At 36.6% G+C, this 23,361-nt stretch overlaps 1 protein-coding gene across 2 annotated transcripts in view; it reads right to left on the bottom strand.

The window, feature by feature from the left end:
- Positions 1 to 1,757: 1,757 nt before the first annotated feature.
- Positions 1,758 to 23,361, bottom strand: part of ZNF804A (zinc finger protein 804A) — a 168,935-nt gene continuing 147,331 nt past the window's right edge. For both annotated transcript variants that reach the window (XM_026109903.2, XM_026109901.2), the window contains 2 exons: positions 7,895 to 8,025; positions 1,758 to 5,517 (listed from right to left, as the gene is read on the bottom strand). In XM_026109903.2, the coding sequence (XP_025965688.1) occupies positions 2,220 to 5,517; positions 7,895 to 8,025 (3,429 nt within the window). In that variant the 3' untranslated portion in view covers positions 1,758 to 2,219. The remainder of the gene's footprint in view (positions 5,518 to 7,894; positions 8,026 to 23,361) is intronic.

Here is a 23,361-nt window from a genome sequence, read left to right as displayed (position 1 = left end):
GAAGTAACTTAAACTATATTTTCCATGTACGAGACAAAAAAAAAAAAAAAAAGGCAGTCACTTGAAACTACAAGCTAGAGAAAAAATACCCTGTTTATGGCATTATACGCACAGATGCTCAGCTACATCCTGTTGCATGCTACAGTCTCAGGCAGGGGTTCTAAGAGGCTTTCCGTAACCAGACCACTCAGCTGTTGTTATCTTTTTGCTTATTAACATAGTTTAGCCCTTTATAATGGCATGACAAGGAAAACCTATAAACCTCGAGCATCTAACTTTGTGATCATAATTGACAACATGTTGCTTGTTACAGATTTAATGCACTATATTAAAACTTGCAATATTGATATAGTCAAGTTCTAAGGCTATAGATGCAGAAAATAATGTCCAGACATATTTCGGATACAATATTACTTGTTAAATGGATAATGTATGTATCTATTAATACACAATGTATTTTAATAATCTTCAAAATTACCATTCTTTCAGTTCAGCTGTGTATAATTTCATTATAATATATAAATGGTGAAAAGAAGTCAGTAATTTCAGAGCTAGCTTACCTTTTATTACAGAGGGCCTATTGCTAAAGGTCCTGCTGCAAATTCTTGGTGGCACTCACATGACTATTTCATTTTAAGTCAAGGAGATGGTTCTATTTCAGAACCACTTCTGTATTTATCTTGGGCCATCACAGTTGTGAGCCTGATATACCTCATATTAAACCGAATGAGAAGACTCCATTGGCTAAAGTTGGATGAGGTTTGACAACAGTAAAAAGGCTGCAGAGGTAGAGAGAATTCTCTGAAATACAGTTAAAGTAATAGCAGTATATTATTATTATTTACTTCTATATTATTCTTTTTATACCAAAAAGCTGCAGGAAATACAGTGAAATGAGGTAAGGATTTGAATCAAGCCATTGTGGGATTAAAAGTTCCACATCTGAAGTTCTTCATAACCTCCCCTTCACACTTACATATTCTTGCTATTTCCATGTATCACACAAGAAGCAAGGATCTTCACTCTGACAGATTTGTCTCCCACTGAGGTGAATGTAAGATGTGTGTCAAAGACAGCCTATAAGTATTTGGCTGACTCTTCTGAGCGGATTTCCATTTTAAGGTAGGCAGTCTACTGCGCTCCATCCAAAGGGCGGAGGGAGAGGCTACATTGTCTACTACATAGATGAGTACCGAATTTGAACTCGCTAAAACTAAGTATAAATGTGGGTTTCACAGAGCAAAACAGGCAAGACACACTTTCAGTGTTTGCTCATGTGGACATGCAAAATGTAGGCATGCAAAAAAGGAGAAGAGATGGAGGCTTGATGGAAAAAAAGGCCTTCCCTGTGTCGCGCAGTTTCAATACAAGGTAGCTGAACGTTCCATTTTAAGTCAAACTGTCTTTGATTTTTTTCTTCTTCTCTATCATTTATGTTATTTTTGTTATGTAGTCTTTTTGTGGTTTAACATAAAAAGGGATTAGCTCAAACAGTCAGCAGTTTGTGCACATACTCCAAGGAGGCAAAATTTGTCATGGTGACATCAAACTGCTAACATGAACAGATCTATTATCCTTTCTCTCTTGCTCGGTAAGACAGCTGCCCTCAAGGTATTAGCCTCTGAGCCTCTGCGATAAATCACTGAAGTAAAGGAAACCTGATTATCCGAATACAGCTGGAGTAGAGGATGTTATTCAAATGCACAACAACATGGAAGAACATCCATGAGGCTTACAATGACAGATTTTTGATATAATTAAGTAGTTAACAAAAATTTATTGCAAGAGATAGTTTGTCACTAGATTTACAGTTTCAGAGAACATAGTACAAAACATAGTGCATCAGCTTTGTCTAAACATTAAATAGGTGCAAATACACAAAGATAAAAAAACAAAAAGTGAATACTTTACAACGTAAGTTACAGACTAGAAATATATTTTACATACATTATACATATTCTAAGACATGATTTGCACTTATGTATATATAGTTCATAGTATCAGACTATTCAGTGCTTTAATTATAGTATAGGTCTGAATTTTACATGAACATTTGCATCATAATACTTACAGTAAATCCTTCCAAATGAATGAGAATTTTTAACCTGTTTATTTCACTAACTCACAGAACTGTTTTGCAGAGCTGAAGAGACTGTAGAAATAGCAAGTTTGTTTATCTGAAGGCTCCTTTTTCCCATTGCTGCTGCTAGAAAACTGTCCTAAAAGAGGGGCTGCAGTGGAATGACAGCTGGATGTGGTGACAGCAGGGAAGGAAACACTGTGTGTGGCAGAGGGGGAAAAGTCAGGTGAGTTGGATGGAGAACTGAAGTTGGAATCAGGGGCAAATGTGGTGCAGCAACAAAAGTTGCATGGCCTCCTGGACAAAGTCTAGGTCCTACAGACAGATGAGGTAAAGGTGTTCTGGAAAGGGTGGGGACCTGCGAGAGGAACTGCTGGTGGGGCTGAAGAACCTTAAATGTACTTGCAGCAGCTGCTGCTGCAGCTGCATGCTGCTGTAAAACAGTGTGGTGAATTGTGGTAACGGAGGTAGAACACAGTGGCTGCTGCAAAGGCAAGGGCAAAGGAGAACTCGGGGGCTGGAGCGCCGCAGGAGGAAAGGCAAATTTCACTTTGTTAGTGAGCAGATTTTGCTGCATGATCGGCTGATATGCTTCGGACTGGAGGTCTTTGAATTTCTCGTGATTATCTGCAGGAAATATCAATGCCTGATCTGGCAGTGTGAAGGGGGCAATTAACTGCTCAGTAGTTAAAAAGCTATGACTGTTTATATGTGCTTCCTTGAATGGCAAAGGTGGCGGGCTGTTAAATATGCTGGAATTACACCGTACCCATTCACTAGTCACCTCATTGATTTTCTCATGTGGTATAGACTCAGCCAATTCATAGTGGCAAAGAAATGATTTAGGAAAAACTTGTTCCAAATTTCTATTGGTGATGGGCACTTTATAAGGAGCTTGATTTTCATGATTATTTACATTTTCATTTTTCTTTTCATCTTCCAGAATGTCCTCTGTGGATGCAGTTGCTGGAACACTGTGCTCAGAAACTGAAGCAGCCGAATGTGTGACAACTTCCGAAAACGTACTCAAAGGGTTCTCAACTACTGAACACTCTGTCAATTTGTCTTTTTCCAGCAAATGTGAACTATCAGTTTGTAGACATGACTTGTTTTCCACTGGCAGCACTATTTCATCTGTATTTTTTCCATGAACAACTTCAGGATCCATATTAGTTTGCTCTATATTGTCTTGAATCAACAATTCTCCCAAAATATTTAATGTAGAATTCGTAGCATTTTCTTCCAAAGGTCTGGAGGTCTCACTTCTTGCATCCTTGTCAATAAATACATGACGTATTCTAGCTCTTCTCCTCCTGCGTTTCCCTTTTGCCTTGTGACGTGCAGCTACAGTACTCGCTTGCCTCAAATATTCTTCTGCTAAAAATGTCTGTCTGTACAAACTTTCATCTGATGAATAGGAATAGGTACGCTGTCTTCGTTTTCCATGGGATTTCTCAGGTTCATCTGTCAGAAAGTTGTAACTTCTTTTTATGGACTGATTTTGATTCAGACTCTTCTCCTCACTGCAATGTCCTAAACATTTTTGCTCTGGGCTACAGCTTGATCTTCTGACTTTCCAACTACAAAATGCTCTAGAGTACATTAAGTTCTGTCTTCTGGAATTCTGAGCCAGTTGTTTTGATTGTCTCCGAGAGCTTGCTTTGCTCTTCCTGTGGTTAGACTCAGTGCTGTGGTTACTATTTTTTGCATTCCAAACCTCACATGAGCCCCTGTCCCAGTACGCATGAGCTGATGCAGCTATGGCTCTTTTATGACTTTTGTTTTCAAAGCCAAGTTTTTGATATGACTGTCGTATCTCATCTGTAGTTAACCAGATAGTCCCTGCATCATATCTGCACTTCTCTTGATCTTTTTGAAGGTGCTGATGTTTATTTTCTTCTTCATAATTAATTTCCTGTTCAGGCACTGAGGGAATCTTCATTTCTGCCTTTGCTGTTTCCCGACAATGGTGATGATGATGGCAATGACATAGTTTTCTTCTCCTTTTCCGTTTTCTATTTTTACAAAGCCATTTTACATGACTTTCTTTGATCCGGACTTTGTTATGCTTCTCATCTATCACAGTGGTTTGTCGTAAATGACTTTTAGAAATGTGACACTTTTCTATTTTTTTAATCCTGAATGACTCATCTAAGCACATTTTACCTTGATTTTTTGCAAGATCACAATTTCTGATGAGGGAAACATCACTCAGAAGAGGTATTGTATAGTTGCACACACCTTTATTCATTTCCGTTTCATAATCGCCACATTCTGAAGTGGATTTATTTGTAAAATCTAAGACTAGGCTACGGTTGGATTCAGTTTTATAGTGAGAATGAGGTATGTTTGGCTGATGCTTGGGCTTTTCTTGGCTGTCACTTGCTTTTGATGACTTGAAGTCAAAATATAAAGGATTACAGCTATAAGAAATTGATGGGTCTGTATTTGTGTAAATTAACATTTCCGATGGCCACTGAAGTATATTTGATCCATGTTTGCTAAGAACAGGAACAAATGGTTCAGAGGGTCTCTTGCGTGTCTCTGATTTGCTTTGTGGGGTTCTATTATCTTCTTCATATTTTGATGAAATTAATGCATCAGCCCCAAGTTGTTTTATTTCAATTTCAATTGTGGATGAATCACTGTTCCTGTCTTTATCATTTTCCCCTGTAGTATCTTGCAGAGATAAACAATCCTCCATAGCAGTCTGAGCAAGAGATCTGTTTCCCAGCAGTTCATAACTGCTGCATTCTAGGGGCAGTACATGATTATTGGTTGCACCTATGGACAGCGTTTGCTCTGGTAAATCTGTTGTACTTACATCAATATTGCAGTCATCCAAATCAGAAGACACAGGTTTTTTTGAATGAGAAACATCAGGAATTAATACAGGACTCTCTAGTATTCTGTTTTCTTTACTGACTGGTTGTTTTGACTCCTGAGTTTCAGGAGCTTCCTCTGCCTCAGTGCATTTTTCCACCAGCGGGTAAAAGCAGTTATGTTTCTCCTCAGGGCACAGAACTATTTCTGCCGATGGAGACTCAAGATTACAAGCTCCTGGAACAAATCTACTTTTTCTACTAAAACCATGCTCAATAGATGCTTCATCATTATATTCATAGAAAACAGCAGCTGAAGACTCCAGTTTGACCACTGCTTTCTTAGGGAAAGCAAAAGAGAACCCAACTTTATGTCCTTGAGCTCCTTGAACTTGATCTCCAAATTTGTTAGTGTTAGATTTATTACTACATGCATTTTCAGCAGTGGAAGAAATAACAGAAGCAACATCTTTAGAATTCTGTGCACTGTGCGTTAATGTGCAGTTGAAATCTTGTATATCAGCAGAGTCTACGGCAGCACTTTGTGGGATATCATTGGAATTATCATGCACAGTTACTGTAGTGGATTTGAACATGGGGCCACTTCCAGGAGCACTAGAAAGGAAAACAAAACCCAGCATAAGTACATTTCAAAGAAATGCAGATATTAGTACTATATGCCTGCTAGCGAAACTTGGTGTTATGTTGGTGGCTAAAAGTTTCTTAAGGAAACAGGAAGACTCTATAGAGTCTTTTTAGAATAGTAAAAAAGTCATTATATTTTAGTAAGATCAGTTGGACTAGTTAAAAGAAGCGAGCAAACATTGTACCCAGAATTCCTTCATGTGAGGTTATAAGATGCTAATATTCTTATAAAGGTAGTTCATTTTTCCTAGGCATACAAGCTGGCCTAAGAAAAGACTATCTTTCTCTAGAAATCTTGCTTCTCCCTATAGACTAGCATAGTTTCAACACTATTACTACAAATAGTAGAGGTTTTAAATTCCTTTGGGCTGCAAAATACATTAAAACAGAGACCCCCCCCCCCCCCCCATAGATTACCTCCCTCTTAGTCATAATCCTAGTGGCTGCTTCTCCACCTACAGGCAATCACCTCATCAACTCTTTTCTTATTTGTGTTCACAAATGTAACTGTAGCAATATCAGCAATTTCTTTCATGGAAAAATAATTTCAGGAAAGTAGTTCAGCTGACAGTAGTGCAATAAGTGATTCATCCTTCTTGAGAAAAAATTTATCGCTGTCTACTTCTGTTCTTCATTTCATGTCCTCTTCCCATCTGTTCTATTTGACTTCATAGGAAGCAAGGAGAAGAGCAAAAATTGTTTAAGCTGCCAGTTTTCCTGGATCCACAAAAAAACCACTCAACATTAGGAGTAATGGAATTTTCTATGTTACAAAATATTTTTTTGTTGTTTCAACAAAATTTTCTGTATTTTATAGTGCACAATAATACTGGATGATGGGTCATGGGGAAAACTTGCAGCTGTAGTTCAGGACAGAGAAGTGCTGAAGAATGACAAATTTAATCTATTTGATCTAGAAATTAAGGCAGAGCTTTTGTGAGAAAAGACTTCCTCATGAGAAGTCCTGCATTTTCCAGTTCTGCATAAATTGAAAATATATAAAAAAACCTTTCTCTATCAAAATAAAATGTTGACTTCTTCTATAAACCCAACTTAAAAAATGCGAGTTTAAAAAAATTCTGCTTGTCTGCTTATATCACACCTCTAAGGATACAAAGTAGTAGTAGAAAACAATTATGAAATGGAGAAATAAAATTCAGAGGCAATTTCTCCTTCAGAAAATAGAAGAAGGATATTTATAAAATAACAGAAACAACAACAGCAAAATCTGTGTTTCACTAATGTCAAAAAAGAGGAGCAATACATCATTCCTGTAATCTACCAAGGTCAGATTTTGAAGTACTTTTCAGGGAATAATATCTAAAGCTAAGAACATAAAAATCACAGTCCTCAATTATTGAATTTGGAAAGCTGATAGAGCGAAAGAGTCTCTACATCACTTATCATAAACAGATAAAAAAGTAAAAAATAGATGTTATTTTGCTCATGTCAAACAGACCTCTCAAGATTCATGTCATATCCACCTGTTTAGAGACACTTTGTTTTTGTATGTTGCCCAGCATACAAATTATGGACGCTACCACTGACACAGAAATACAGGTCTTACAGTCTGACTTCTCTGCTAGTTCATCTGGTAAGATGAAGCCTGGATAAAAAGAAAATGTTTGCTTTTGAGCATCTGATTTTTTTGATCATCTGAGCACCTACAGGTTTTTTTCACGAGACTTCATTGTGAAAAGTCAACCTGGTACAAACAAGTGGCTTGTCAGTGTATAGTATTTTAGTAAGCATACGGTCACAACCAGCAAGCTCAACATTAACTTCAGTGGTATGCCTAGATTCAACAGTAAAACATATGACTAGTGAGGAGTCATTCTTGCCATGAGACGTAAGCACTCTGTTGAGCTGGGAAAAGGAGCACTTATCTTTTAATATAAAACATTCAGTTATTGAAATTTAAAACTAGATTTCTGGATGCTTTCCCAGGCAAGCCGTTTGAAAACTAAATCACGGAGATCTGTCACATCCTAGAAAGACAGACTGTATTCCTCACCTCATCAATGAAGTAGTGTCAGCCTTCAAATGCATGACCTAGTTCACTAAGCTTTCAACCAGTGTGCCTGGTTTTATGAAATATACATGAAACAATCTTTTTCTTAAACTAAAAATACATGTCGTTTTAGCTTCACTGAAAATCTAACGTTAAACATTTATTTCTTCATATAGTGTGAACCAAATTACTGTATGCATACTGCTTCAAAAATGCCACAAAACTGTGTGCTCGGCTCCAGCTGAGGATTCTAACAGCCATGTGTCCCAAAGCACCAGCTAATAGTTCAGGGATAATTTAAAAGTATTTTCTACATTTCAGTAGCTGTTCACTTACCAGGCTGTCTCTTTCCTTAGCTCAGCTAACTTGTGCAAACGTTGAAGGGCCTTTTCCTGTTTTCTTTCATCTTTTCTTGACTTAGAAGCTACATTTCGAGCAAACTCCCTCTGTTTCAGCTCCTTGAGTCTCTGTGAGAAATAATCACATATACACAAAAAAGGAATGATAAACATTTATAATCAGAGTCATTTTCTGGTAAGCATTCATAATGAGAGCTGTTTTCCAACAGAGTGATCCAGTCAATAAACTTATACATTTCAAGTGAATTATCAAAATTTACCATAGCGGTAACCTAGATAATTTTTACTGTAGCTTTTTTGATGAATATAGACCAGTCTCAGTAGGACTAGGACTATGTTCATCCAGAATTTTGCTCATGACTGTTAGCTTCCATTCCCTCTTTTCCCATAAACATTCCACAGACTTATTTCTCTTTGATGTAGTAATAAGTAATAATGAGACTAGGCCTTAAGCAAATGAGCCTATATATGCATACCACCACCAAGAGTCTAGTCCTCAAATGACTTCACTCTTCTAGCCTGCATATAATAGACAGTCTTCAAAAGATATTCTCCAGCCTTCACATAAAGCATCCTCAGACTTCACCAAATCTGGCAGGCATAATATTGTATTACATGGTGAGGAATGCTTTGTTCTTGTTGAACTAGTGGTCAATACGGATGGTATGTGCTGTGTTACTCTAACTGCTACCCCTCCAACCTGCCCCATATTTTTGATTCTCATTTAAGAGAAGTTCAATATTGACACTAGACAATACCAAACAGGACTGAATAGAATATGCTCTTAAGTAAAGGGTAAAGAAAGGACACTACTGAAATTAATGACTTTTTGTGGTTTATATATCCTATTATATTCTAGAAGGCACCGGAATAGGAAGAAAAGCAACAAATTAATCACTCAGGTGGGAAGGGACTTCTGGAGACCATCTGTTCAAAGCAGTTCCAGTTAAAGCAGGTTGCTCAGGGCCTTGTTTAGCTGCGTTTTGAATGCTTCTTGATGGCACTCAGCTGGACTTTGTTCCAGTAGGGCAGTATCTTTCTTGCCCCAATCAACACATTACTTCAGATGCTGTCTCACAAGGGCTAAATAAAAGGAATTACTCTCCTAGAACTGCTGGCTACACCCTTTCTAATACAGCCCAGCATGCTGTTTATCTTCTTTGCCACAGGGGCACACTTTCAACTCACATTCAACTTGTTGTTGGCCAGGACCCTAAGGTCTTCTTCTGCAAAGCTGCTTTGTAGCCAGTCAACCCCCTGGCCTATACTACTTCCTCCATGGGGCTATTCTGTATTCTGCCACTGCTGCATTTCATGAGATTCCTGTCAGCCCTTTTCTCCAGCCTACTAAGTCCCCCTAAACCTGCCCTGCCCTCCAGTGTATCAGCTTGGCATCATCTGCAAACCTGTCCTGCACTCTGTCCTGCCATCTAGGTCAGTAATAAAGACATTAAAAAGTACTGGCCCCGGTATGAATCCACAAAGGCCTTATGGCCAGATAAGACTAATATTTTGAAATTGAGAGGTTTTCCCTTTGAAGGAGTTTCTGTTTCTTGCTCACACTGGTGTTCTGCTCTGATGCTATAGTCCAACAGACACTGAAATTTGATCCAGCATCTCATTTGACTTCATGTCCAGCCTGTTCTTTAGGTGAGACTAACATGCACAGCTCTAATTCACCACACAGAAAGGGGATATTGTTTTCTTTCTATCACAGAAGAAAAATACACAGAGCCCTTCCTAATCCTTCATGTCAGTAAAAAGTCTTTCCCATAGGTCCAAAAATTCATTTGAATGCTGTTCAGTTGTTCGGTGTGTCCCTGCTATGGGTAATAGTCCAGAGGACATATTTTTATAAGATCATTATTTCATGAGTTTGGGAAGAACCTGATAACTTGCCACTGTTTTTGTGTAAGGGGCCTAATGGCTGGTCATGATCAGTGGCTATTTGAACATGGAAAAGCAATAATTCTAGCTTTATATCATTCAAGGTGTACTGAGATCTAGCCTTACCGCTGGTGAAAGATATGAGGTAGACATGTAACAGAGATTGCTGAACTCTATAAATATTGTTCTTCTGTTATTGCTCTTTCACATTTTTTTAATGTGCTCCTTTTGACCAATTTTTTTCCTACTGACAGAAAAATATTCCTCATACAAAAATCTCATTCATTTATGCACAGAATGATGCCTCTCATCAGCCTAATCACTCATTATTTGTTTAGCACATACAAGTTCTGGTACAGAAGAATTGTTTACTATTTTTAAGTGATCAAATTGTTCTGCTTGACTGTTATAAGTAGGTGTCAGTGTGTAAGACAGAAGAGTCTGGAAGAAGTTTCATTTGCACAGACTTCTGGTTGGACTGTTTGTCTTTCCTTCTGGAATGATTTGTTCCAGAGTTTCTCTTCTGTCAGCTGTCAAGTCAAATGAAAGGTCCTTTTTTCACTGAGGATTTGTACTGAATATAATTGTTTTAAGCATAACAGGAACTAGTTCTGCAATGGGATTTTTTTTTTTTTTTTACAACTAATATTTAAATCTTTTTCATGGAGAGCTTTAATAATTTATATGAATTATATATATTGCAGTTATTTTTCACTTGTCTTTATCTAGCCACTGGATAAACTCTTACCTGAATTCCTGTACCACACTTAGTCATGCTAGTGATAACTAGCATTGCATTTATGTTGTACTATATTTGTATTTTGTAGGTTTTGCTTGTGGGTGTTCTGCAAATGAAAACAAAATATTATCCAAATATATGAAAAATATCTTAAGTGCAAGCATTTTGAATATTATTAGGCCCAGCTAAAGCTGGTCAAAGTAAACAGGAGCAATAAAGTATGCCTTAAAAAGAATCTTTTCCTTAAACTTTTTTTGCCTTTCTATGTGGCAGAATTATTCATTAATGCTAAGCTCAATAGTTTAATGCCTGATGTTTTTTCTGTTTGCTTCCATGTATCAGTATGCAAATAATTAGCAGGCCATCATATGCTATTTAAATATGATTCCCTCATATATTTTCCTCTGTTTATGAACCAGCTCAAAATGTGTAAGTCCTAGGAAGTACAGAGTCCAACGAATAGTTCACAATGAATAATTAAATGAAATTCCTTAAAAGAACTAAATGCCTCATTCACCATTTTCCTGCATCATTACTATGATACACTGTACTACCACTGAGAATATGCAGAGCATAGATCAAAGTCTTTTTCAAACAATTGCACAAAGTACTGAGCAATGGAAAGTCTGGCCCTAATTCTCCAGTCTTACAATGGGATCCTGCAAGAGGGTCACTTGTGCTCACGTGGAAGCTAGATTACTTTAATGAATCTAAATATAAAACTAGTCCTGAAGCAAAAACATCCCACCTACTTAGACAGAACTCAACTGAGAATCTTTTTCCACATCCATTTAATCATGTTGAACTGAGCTATATAAGTCCAGATGAAGAGGAAGACCTTATTAGCTCATATACCGTATGTATCAATGGAACTATACATGAGAACAACACGAGGAACAAATTCGCGTCTCTGCATCTCACTCAAAGGAATCCAGCTCACGTGTCTCCACGCTTGCAGCAGAAGATACCAATATACAAATCAAAGAAATCCTAAATTATTTTCCAAAGGGAAGCCATTTCTGGTAACTTCATCCTTGTCCTCTTCATTTCACCATTTATCACATTAGGTAGTTCTTTTCAGAAGCCCACTTTTCAAAAAGCCCAGGCAGAATATCCTAAATCTTTCCCTGCATTATAAAAGGAACCACAATGCCTAATTCACAAACACAGATCTTGCTGTGGGAGCCAGGTGCCAAAAGACCTTTGTGGATCACAGCCTCTCTGAAGCAAAGACATTATTGCATTAAGTGCACTTCTTACTTCATCATTACAAGTCTTTTACTACCCTGCAAAATTGTGGGCTTTTTTAAACTCAAGATTAAGCACTTGTAACAATAATGCTTCAAATTAATAGGTCTTAAAAATATGCAGAAGACATTAATTAATAAATATGCTCAGGCGAGTGAAACACTGTGCCTGAATACTCTGCTAACAAATGATAAAATGAGAGAAAAGCAAAAGGAACTATATTACAAAATCAGCCTCAAATTAAACATTTGATACTTTAAAACGTATAATTTGATGTTGACAGAACTGACCCTGAAGAACAAAGGGTCAGATAACATCACTGGAAACCAGTGAGACTTGAACAAAGCTTATGAAACTGAAGAGGAACTCTTAGCAAGCCACGAGCATCGATTCAGGCTCTCTCAGTAGCATTAGTATCCTACACAAAAACCAAAGACATTCTCCCCACAACAAAAACACCAACTAAGGACTGCTTATTCAGAGATGCTCTCATAACCTCTACCTGCACAAAGCTTATCTCACTAGTCTAGGAACAACTTTGGTACAGTCATGAAGCAATGAGAACAGTCTTCGTAATGACAGGAGTCAGAAAGATGCTTATGAGGGGATTTTAGCACAGTGCAGTTCAGATATTATTATGCCAATTTGCTTTTAACCTTAGATTCATGGTTAAATTATGTGGACTTTTAATGATGTGGACAATACGCAGACCATATCATAAATTCATTTTCTGGTCAATGGAAGTATAAAATTACAAATCTTAATAGCCATGACAGAAAATTTTGCTTCTTTGTTGACTTTTTATTTTACATAAAAAATCAGGAAAAATGACAGTATTCCCAGCAGTCATTGAATCATCTCTCCCAAATTTACACTATTGTTAGCTTTTAAAATCAACTCATTGAAATAAAATTTCCTTTTCTTGCCCCCTAACTATAAAATATTCCATAAGCCTCAGCCCAAATAGCATAAAGAGGTTGCTACAGATCTCATATCAGGCATGTTTCCTTCCCTCAAATAACCCTGGAATCTACCAACACTCTGAGAATGTAATTTAAGCTCCTGCTTCTGAACCAAACCTAGCTGAAAGGGGAAAACTGCAAACAAGGGTTTGCTAATTCCACTTCATGTGGAATATCTTTTTCAGAACCAAAATGAAGTTTGATGATCACAAACGTAGAGCTCAAAAAGACTGTACCCTATAAAAACAAGAAAAAATCCCTACTCGTCTGGTGAGAACTACCTTGTGATAGATTTGGCTTACACCATTTGGATACAGACCTTCTTGTCTCATTATGATTAGGGAAATGTGGAAGAGTACGGATGTGCATGAGCTTCTCTTGTTTGGAGAATCTTTTCTTTTTTTCCTCTTGGAATACCGTTCTGTAGATACCTTCCCTAGTTAGATCTTTGATTCTCTACATATTAATAAGCTAATAGGAACAAAAATAATTACAATAAAGATTTCCCTGGCATTCTTACATTGTACAAACTATCACCATAATTGATGAAAATCACAGTTTCACATATCATGTGATAACTGTTTTGGACTGATAGATACAACTGTTTTTTAAGAAGACCATACTGAAGGCTGTAATCTTGTTTAAGTGCCTTTCTGGAAGGTAAACACACGCTACGGAATGTACATAATATACATATTTGAGCAGAAAAGGAAATGAAAGTAGCAAAAAATTAATTTGCTAGATTCATTTTGCATGACAGTAATGATGCTGATATTCCAACCTCCTAGAGAATCAAGTATGTTAATAAATGCTTTTACGAAAACGTGAGCTAGAGCTAAAAACTATTCACAGACTATTTTAATAAATTATAATTTTGATTAATGTATCATGATTGTGACACCCAGGAAAGAAAAATATTCCTTTAAAATTTTTTTGTCAAATGCACATTTACTGAGCTATTTCTACTGAAAGGCAATGCAGATGTGAAATTTATTTTTTTAAAATTAAATATTTCTTCCTTTTAAATCTGTATATGCTATAAAACATATTTTTGATCATTAATAACTTTTTTGATTAGATTCAATGTTGTTTTTAAAAATCTGATTACTGATTAATATAGGGATTAAATACAAATGTTTCTTATTTCTTGGTGATTATTCTAGATAATTCCCCTTTCTGTGATTAATACATGACTGTTCTCTATAACTCCCTTTTAACTGAGATGTGTTATTGTTTCTTAATATGAATTATAGTACGACAAGGAGAGTGACAACATGCTCAAATGTGATGCCAAACCTTATTAGTATCCTTTTTCAAAGAGGATTGAGCTTAATCAGGTTTAAATAACTGAATAGAGCAGAGTTCTCATAACCCCTGTGACCACTCAAATGGGGAATGAAATGTGCCTTTTAAAAGAAAGCATTACTTAGTAATATGTAAAATACACCTACTTTCATTCTGTCTTTGGGGATTTGCGTGGGTTTATCTCTTACTGTTATACAGCTGGAGACCCCCTCACTTTACTGAGCACAACACGGCAGCATCTCCTGTATTGTGGCCTGCAATTCTACGTATTTTTCACAATTCATATTTCATATTATTTCACCTTTCACATTATTAAAAAAAAACCAAAATTGCTCCTTTTGTAAAGATTACAGGAACAATTAAAGCACCAAGGAAATATTAACAAAAAAATTTATATTATTAGTGTTAAAAGCCTTCCCTAGCAGAAATTAAATGAGAAAAGTTATTTCAACAGAAAGGAGAAACAGCAAGATCTCTCAATGAAGTGAGTAATTCAACCACAGAAATAAAGTAGGCTAAGGAGGAAACTAATAGACAATTTTTTTCACACTGCCAGTATTAAATTAATTCCTAAAATATATTCCTGCAATTGAATAGGAGCTAAGAGGAAATCTAACAGCAGCCTATAACCATTTAAGAGGAGTTATAAAGCAGATGGAGCCAAATTCTTCCTGAGAGTGGCTAGGAAAACTTCCTTGGTAGGGTAGTGCAGCACTGGAACATGTTACCCAGAGGGCTTGTGGCATCTCCAGCCTTGCGGCTATTCAAGACTTGGTAAGCAGGAAGCTGAGCTGGCGTTGGGCTCCCCAGAGATTCCTTCCAACCAACATTTTTATGATTTCTGTCTTATACAGTGAATTATCTCATCTTCTCATTTGATCAATGGATGACTTACTTTAACACTGGTCATTTACTTTGTTTTTTAGAAGTCTTTAATAAATCTGTTTGGTCTATTGCTGGCTTGTGAATAATTTTCAGATTGTTGCAAATTATATGCTGCTTCCAATTGCCTCTGCCTATGGCTATATGTACCACACTTTAAGCTATAAAACTTAAACTCTACCTTAAAAATTGAGAGGGGTCCACAAATTTGCAACAGAATCACGTTTTATGCGTTCACATATTAAGACCTCCAGATGACAAAGACTATTCCTTTGTGAATAATCCTTTCCTTTTCTATTTAACTGCACAACTCCGCAAACTGCAGCCATATCCTCCTGATGGTCTTTTAATATTAGAAGAAATCTAAAACATACAAATATAGATAAATGCAGGAATTTAAAATAATAAGTCCTTGGAGTCCACACTATCACTGAACATGTGGATTCAGTTGATGCGAAACTGTGCTCTTTTTCTAGCACTGTCACAAGCACTAATGCCAAACTCGCAGTAGCAAGTGGGGATTAAATAAGAGGAAGGGAAGGATGGGAGTGTTTAATGTGCCTGTCATGGGCCAGAATGGAGACTGGAAATCAGAAGTTTTATTTGCAAGTAAGCAAAAACTTTCACTCACTGTTTCTGCTGGGGAAGAGAAGGAAATTAGGGAAGAGAATGGGAACAAAGACAAAGAGGCAGGAATGTTCATTTCTAACAGCCAAATAATTAATGCACTTAAACAGCAACAAATAGCAAGTTTCAAGGAAACTATAATCCTTAGTCTGTAGGCACCATTTTTCATTTTGAGAGTGGATTAAACTGTCTATGACTAACAGTGACATTCGGATCTGTTAGTGCAACATAGTATTTATTCTACCCTTATTGTTTCCCTCAGGAACATATACAACAACAGCTTAATCATAGAACACATTTGAAATTCTTTGTGATTTGGAGGATGTAAATTAGCTTTAATTTTAAAATGAATTGATTCACTGCAAATGTTGACAAATAAAAAGTGGCTCAGGAGCACATTCAAGCAATGCATAGTAGTTCAGTTTGCTGTATAGTCTGCAAAAAAAGAACTGTTGAACTAGCTCTTATATTCAAATCTTATACACAAAATTTATATTAATTACTATATATCTTATGTTATACATCTAAAAATTCACATTGATCCTTTTATCCTTTTGTAATACATCTATTGTTTACTGAAAGGAACTGCTAGATCTTAACTCAGGACAGAAATAAGCTGAACAAAACTGTTCTGAAATTCTTTTATCAAGAGAAATGATTAGCTTTAGTCATCTATGAAATATCTCTCATTAAATTGTCTTCAGCCCAGTTAGATTTCCCTATGTAAGCTCACAGGAAATATAAATGAAATCTAAGCTTAAAATGAAAAGCAATAGTAATTAAAAACTTTTCAAAATTATGAGCAAAATCAGAACATGAAATACGTTGGAATACCCATTTAGTATACATGAAAGCTAGTAACCTTTGATTAAGATCTTACTAATTACTATTGATTAGGTCATTGCAAAAGATATGCCATGGAACAATAGAAGAAAAAATAGACTTCCTTTCTTTACTTGCTATTCCTTTTAATGTTTATCCTTGAGAAATTATCCGCAAGAAACAAACACATACTTCACTTTGTAATGATTAATGCCCTTTCTAGCATGATAAGTCTTATGTTTAATTTGACATCATTGCGGTGTTTGAACGTCAACTCCCTTACTGTATGCCCTTTTGCAGGATTCAGATAGCACTATGGCTTGCGCTAGAACAAGAGCCCAGGCTTTTGTCAAGTAACAGTTTCTGAAGCAAAAATTAAGATTTTTGTAGTTTTTGTTTTAAGATAACTATGTTATCTGGAGCCAATGGCCCCAGCTTTGCCATTGTGCAAAAACTTTGTTTTAAAGGTGCAAAACTGCTGACTGTTGCATACTGAGTATTTCACCAAGATAGCCAGTAACCACGTGTATAAGAACGGTCTGATCATGTTGCAAGCTTTAGGATATTTTTTGTTAGATTCAGCAAAAGTCAGCAGAGTGCTTCATAAATATTAAGGCCAAGACCAAAGAAAACAGCATAAAAACACAGATTTAGCATCTTGCTAAACAAATTAATTTAAATAGATAATGAAAAGCTCAGAATGCTGAAACACATTTGTACATCTCGAAAGTGGTTACATATGCTAGCCCATGATTATAAAGGTATTTATTTAATGACGCTAGGCCTATTTCTGCTTCTCTTTAAGTCAGTAGAGAAACACCTGCTGCATTCAGGAAGAGCCAACTTTTTAAATTAAATGTAGGAATTTCCAGTAACAGTCAAAGGAGCTTCTTCAGCCACAAAGATTAAAGACAAAGTAGGTACATGTCACTTCTTTAAGGATCACTTTACCTTTTTGCCCACTTTGGCACCATTTAGGATTCTAATTTAAAAACCATATGCAACAGATCATTTTCAATCCCGTTAAGAAATGGCTATGTCTAGCACAGTTAGAGAGAGGGGCGAAGCTGAGGGCTTGACTCCACACATCTCAGAAAATGTAGGGCTGCTCTGAATGTGGGGCTGCCCTCAGAGACAACGGCTTGTACTTGCTTCTTCTAAATGGCAAGCGGAGTGACTTGGTACACAGCATGGATCATTTTAGACATGACGTGTCATTCACTGATCCCACAGCATTATCCACTACCCTCCCTTCACTCCACCAGTGAAATTAAGTATTCAGAATATTCCTTTTAAGCATATATAATATTTTCAAATTCTGACAGTTCTGCTGTGACCAGAATATTGATTCAGTCAGCCACTGCCTCTTAATATTTTGAGGTTGATATTGGTCACTGAGTGCTAAATGCTGATGACTGCTTCATTCTCTGGCTAGTTACAATCTGCCATGCATAACAAGAGCTCCACAACATCCCATCTAAACTCTATCTGTAAAGCTTTAAGCTGGTGGGAAAATACCCATTTGAACACCATTCACCTTCCAAAAATCATTTCACAGGAACCATGGCTTCCTCACTCAGAACTCCTTTTAGAGAAAGGTCACCTCTGCCTCTTGGTTAAGAATCACTTAGACAACTTTAGAATCACTTTCTAGTGTGAGACGATAAAGCCACAAAGTGGAATACTGTTCTATATTGTTCTTTTTTCAAATAAACACAAAAAATGTGCATATGTGAATGTATGTTATGTTTATCACTGTGATTATTAAGGTAGATACAATGGGACATTTTTACAGTGAAGCTGGGCGCATAGCTGAGGATGACTCAGCCTCTAATGCTATCAGTATAGGTCAAAATGATTCATCGTGGCTCCAGCACTGAAATTCTCTATCTCTTGTAGGATCATGCTGCTATTCTTAATCTTTTTCCCTCCTCTCTCTGTATAGTTTGTTGCAAGCACTTCTAGTATTATACCTGGGGAAATAATTCCATGATGTCCTGGTTGGGTACACCTACCTAATGCACCTAATTCCATGACTTACCAGTTGGGTACAACTGCCTGGTTAGGTCCGCAGTCCTTGTTAAGACTGAAGTCCTACTTTCTTATTTTAGTTCATTTTAAATCATTTTTCATGTCAAAGCTGACTAATCATTTTATTATTTTTTTTTTAAAGCACAAGGCCCTGAAGTTCCACTTTGAGATACATATATTTCTTCATGCACTCATCAACATTAAAAAAAAAAAAATGGTAAAGATACTCTGGCTACTAGGGAAACAATCTTAAGCAGATATTCTTTCACTTAGAACACAATAACTTTTTGAAAAGCACATTAGAAGTTGGAAGCATACATTTTTAGACTGTTTTCTGTTTTCAGCCTCTTCAGTAGCTGACAGTTTAGGAAAGACTCCCACAAAGACTGAAATGAACCTAACAAATCTCAAAATTTTCCAGTCTTTACAATGTGTACAATAACTGAAAATGAGGAATGAATATTTATGGTCAGGTCCACTAAAGGATTTTTTTCCATAATCCTTGAAGGATACTGTAATAACTGTGATGGGCTGAGGCAGATACAGGAATTTGTCCTAAGTGAGCTCTTTATTTTGACTCGTTCTGTCAGAGTGAAATCACAATCACATTTTTATATTGGTTATATATTGGATCGCTGAGGCATTCAAAGCCTTTGTTCAGGAACTGCTTCTCAGCAGCAGGGTCTGGTCCTTGCCAGAGACTTTTGTCTCAGGACCATGACAAGCTTCTTCAAAGAATACATAAATTTGACTAATGACACACAGCAAACTGAGAGAAGAACAGGCCTTTGCAAATGTTCACACATATCTCATAGTGGGCTGACACAGGCAAAATTTTAGTTACTCTTTAAGCCAACTTTTAATACTATTTGTACAGACCCTCACGAGAAAAATACAAGATTAAGGAAAAATAATTATTAAATATTAAGATTGCATATTGTAGAACAAATTAATTGTGTTGTTTGACTTATGCCTTCATTATCGACAATCCAATTGAGGTATGTTGTAAAGTAACTTTGGTAACATACCACTGACATTACTGTAAACAGGAGATATTGGTAGCAAGTGGTTTCAAGAGCAGTGCCTGTATTTGTATGTGTCTGTACTTACACGTGTCTTCTAGAGCATCATTGTTGTTGCAGAGTGAACCATTAATAAAACTACAGCAACGATAAATGTGTGACCAGGTTGTGCCAATAAAACAGTGCTTAAGTTATCAGTAAGGCCAAGCTTGAGGCTACTGAAGGAAAACAGGATTTTAAGACAGACCCCTGAAAGTACAAGCACATGATCATAGCAGAGGCCTTGAAAGTTTCATCCTTTCACAGGATGAAACCAGGGGCCCCAGGGCTATAAACAATACAGCAGTGGTCAATTACTGCTCGTTAATGTAACTTTGGAAAATGGATAAAACTGGTTTTAGGGATAAAAAGAGAACAAATATTATCCAACACTTTTAACAGAAATACTGTATATAACAAATGTGGTTATAATAGGCAAGTGTAAACTAACAAAGAAAGAGCAAGTGGTTTGTGTCAGCAAATGTATAAAAATGACCCCAAACAAACTCTAGAATGAAGAGGAAGAAACCATCAGCATCAACATCACCCTTTTCCTGCTGAAGAGGAGGAAGAAAACATCAATATCAGCTTCATACTCCTCCACATGAAGAACTCAAGATGCTGAAAACTTGTGATGAATCTCCCTTTTCTTCTTAAGCAGCACTGGAGGAGGACCATAACACCAGAAAAGGGTTAAGGAAAGTTTGGATATATCAGTTTTAACTGAATCACTATTGGGAATGAGCTGTAATAATTGGATAATTTGAACTATAAGTATTAGCATTATTGTAATTGGCCTAATAATATTTCTTTCATTAGGCTGCTAGACTAATGAAAGACTTTAACTAGACTAGCAACAAGTTCTTGGCTTTTCATGTAAGGTGTGTTTCTTTTATCCATGTAATGGCAAAAGGTGTTTGGTTGGGTACCTGAGTTTTGAAAACTGGCTGCTACTTTGGATGAACAAGTGATAATCAACATAGCAGATCATGCTCTCTGTTTTAATACATCCCAGAAGCAATTCAGGGCAATATATCCTTTGCCTAAATCAGATACAAACCTTTCAGGAGACAATCTGTCCTTGATTAAGAATCACTAGGAATGAAATAAAAATAATAATTAATTAATGGGATAGAGCTCATTACTGAAAGGAAAAGTACCCAAGTCTCAGTTCACATTCTCAATGGTGAAGACAATTTCTATGGAAAACTGACAGTATCGTATTTTCTTTTTCTTTCCTATAACAACAGTCATACTTGGATAAAAATGCTTCCACTGTCACTATACAGGTTCTGATTAATGGGTGAAGGTCACACTAGGAGGAAAAAATAAAGCAATATCTAGAGCATTAAACTCTGAAATCTAAACTGTTGTATGTTCAAGCTTTGAAGAAAAGAAGAAAAAGAAGCACATAAAAAGTTATGTACCTGACAAATAACAGGTGCAATTAACTAGGTGGACCTTCTGTATATCTCAACAGAAGATAGATTTAAAATGTCTGTACTCAATAGGAAGGTATTTCTGGATAAAACATTGCTGCAGAAAAGGGAAAATAAGAGCTGCAGCTTTACCATTTCAAAGTCAATGTAACTATATATTTAGGGAAGTAAAAAAAAAAAAGTTCTTCAGACTGTATAGCAAACACAAAGAAACAAACAAAAGTAGTTTTCAACTGAGAACTACAAGTGATAGCTATGAAAACCTTGTCCAACTCTTCTTACAAACATCAGAAAAAATCATCTTATTCTGAGAACTCTCCCACCTCTGCAAACCAACTTCTTACTATCCTCAAGCACTGCACAAGCATAACTACACTCCACGATTAACAAGTATTTAGAGACTAGTTGCTTTTTTTTTGGGGGGGGGGGGTCAACTACACAAATCTCATTCTTTCTACAAAATCTTAGGGGTATTTATAATGAAGAACAAAGGAAAACCTTTTCATGAACTTGGGTTCAAATTCTTTTATATACATCTTTTCCTGTGGGCTTCTATAAAAAAACACAAAAGCAAATCATGAAATTTCCATACATCTTACCAAATATTTTATTATTTTCTGCATGTGTTATCACCCATGGAAAGTTAGATATTACAGTTATCTGCCCTCAGTCTTCACAATATCACTCCAAGTATGCTGGTTTTAAAACGTTACTTCTGCCTTATGGTTCTCATTTAGCAGTATGTTGTAGAGCCCTCTGGGTTGGGATGGGGGGAAAAAAAATCCCTAAGATGCTTGTCTCCCCCTACCACATCCTGTTCTTTTTTGCAGAATTTCCATAGATAATGCTTAGGGAAGATTAAGAGGACATAATTTTACACAACTGACCCTTTTTTTCCTTATGCATATCTTGGATAGATTGCTGGAATATTTATTGGAATTCCCATTCTCTTAATGCCAGCAAAGTGACCCATTCTTTATTAAAGTCTTTTATCAGTTCATCAAGTTGTCATCCCCTAATATTTATTGCATTTTTGTGTGGGACACAAATACATAGTGATAGAAGGACTCAGAAAGACTTAGAACATTTCTAAAGTTCCAAAGCTTAGAAAATTTCTAAAAAAAAAAATCTTCCAGCCTTACCTCTAACACAAACATATACACATAAAAGGGTCTTCTGCATACAGTAGGAAATACAATTAAGCAGAGAAGACCATGTTTCCATTATTCAGTAAGCATGCTGAAAGAACAACAGTCTTTAGCTGTGTGGTGCAAAACTACGCTACATGAGCAAATGAAACCATTGTATACTGGGTGATTAACACATTTGTAAATTAAAGGAGAGCCTGGTGAAATACGTTCCATATAAGGATAGTCAGGAGATCCATATGCCATTTCTGGCTCTGACTCTGACGACATCAGGGGACTAAAGTAGTAACTACTTTACTTTGTTGTAATGAATTGGTTGGAACATTTGCATAGTGTTTCCAAATCTTAGTAACACATAGCACTTTACAGCACAGGGATTTTTAGTACCTTTTGAATTAAAATATCAATATTTTGTAGTGTTAAAACTTCAAGCTCTGGTACACTTTTATTTGTGGGTAGAAGTTGGTGAAGTCTAAGAAAAAAATCACTAAATGTCTAAGTTTAGACTGGCAGAATGACTTCCTGCCAGAAATTCAAAGTCTTCCCTGATACTTCGCGTGTACACAGCCACATGCAATACAGGCGCAAGGTGGGTCTATTTATCAAACCTGCATACACTTAAGGAACAAGAGTCCCAGTACTCCTCGCTACTGAAAACAGATCTATGGTTTTCCAAAAGGCAACAAATAGTTCAGATAAGATTATATACAACAGCCTTACACCCTTGAAGTAACTGTTGAACTGTCAACTGATCTGTTTAGATGGTACTTGCAGTTTGAAGATGATCTACTCTGTGGGATGTCTATGTGTCCCATCAACAGTAACACTGTCAATCAATTCTCAGGAAGAAATGACTCCGCAAGTCACAGAAGTGATGGCATACAAAAAGAATGTGCTTTGCAGGTAAAGGTAGATTTAGGAATGCATCCCACTTTGCCATGCTGTGTAGCCTTGTCAACTGAGAGACTAACCTCGGAGACTAACTGGATGCTAGATTCCTACAAAATATAGAAGCACTGATCTCCCTAAACAAGCAGATACATTTGCACAGTTTAGACTTGCCTTCCATTTTTAACAGATGTTACGGAACAAATCTTGTGTGCTTACAAAGAGTACACATCACTTTGATGATGTGAACTTTCACTTCTGCCTGTGGCAATATCACTAAGGATAAATCATTCCACTTCGAATTTCTACTGACCCTTAAGATACCAGCTGGTGTGCTATATGCAGCACCTCTGCAACCTGTATCCAGATTTCTGCTTTTCTGTATCCTGATTTCTTTCTTACCAG

Source organism: Dromaius novaehollandiae, chromosome 7 (assembly GCF_036370855.1).
Source record: "Dromaius novaehollandiae isolate bDroNov1 chromosome 7, bDroNov1.hap1, whole genome shotgun sequence".
Classification (NCBI taxonomy): Eukaryota; Metazoa; Chordata; class Aves; order Casuariiformes; family Dromaiidae; genus Dromaius; species Dromaius novaehollandiae.
Note: the sequence above shows the minus strand (reverse complement) of the source record. Positions and strands in the feature narration are given on the sequence as shown.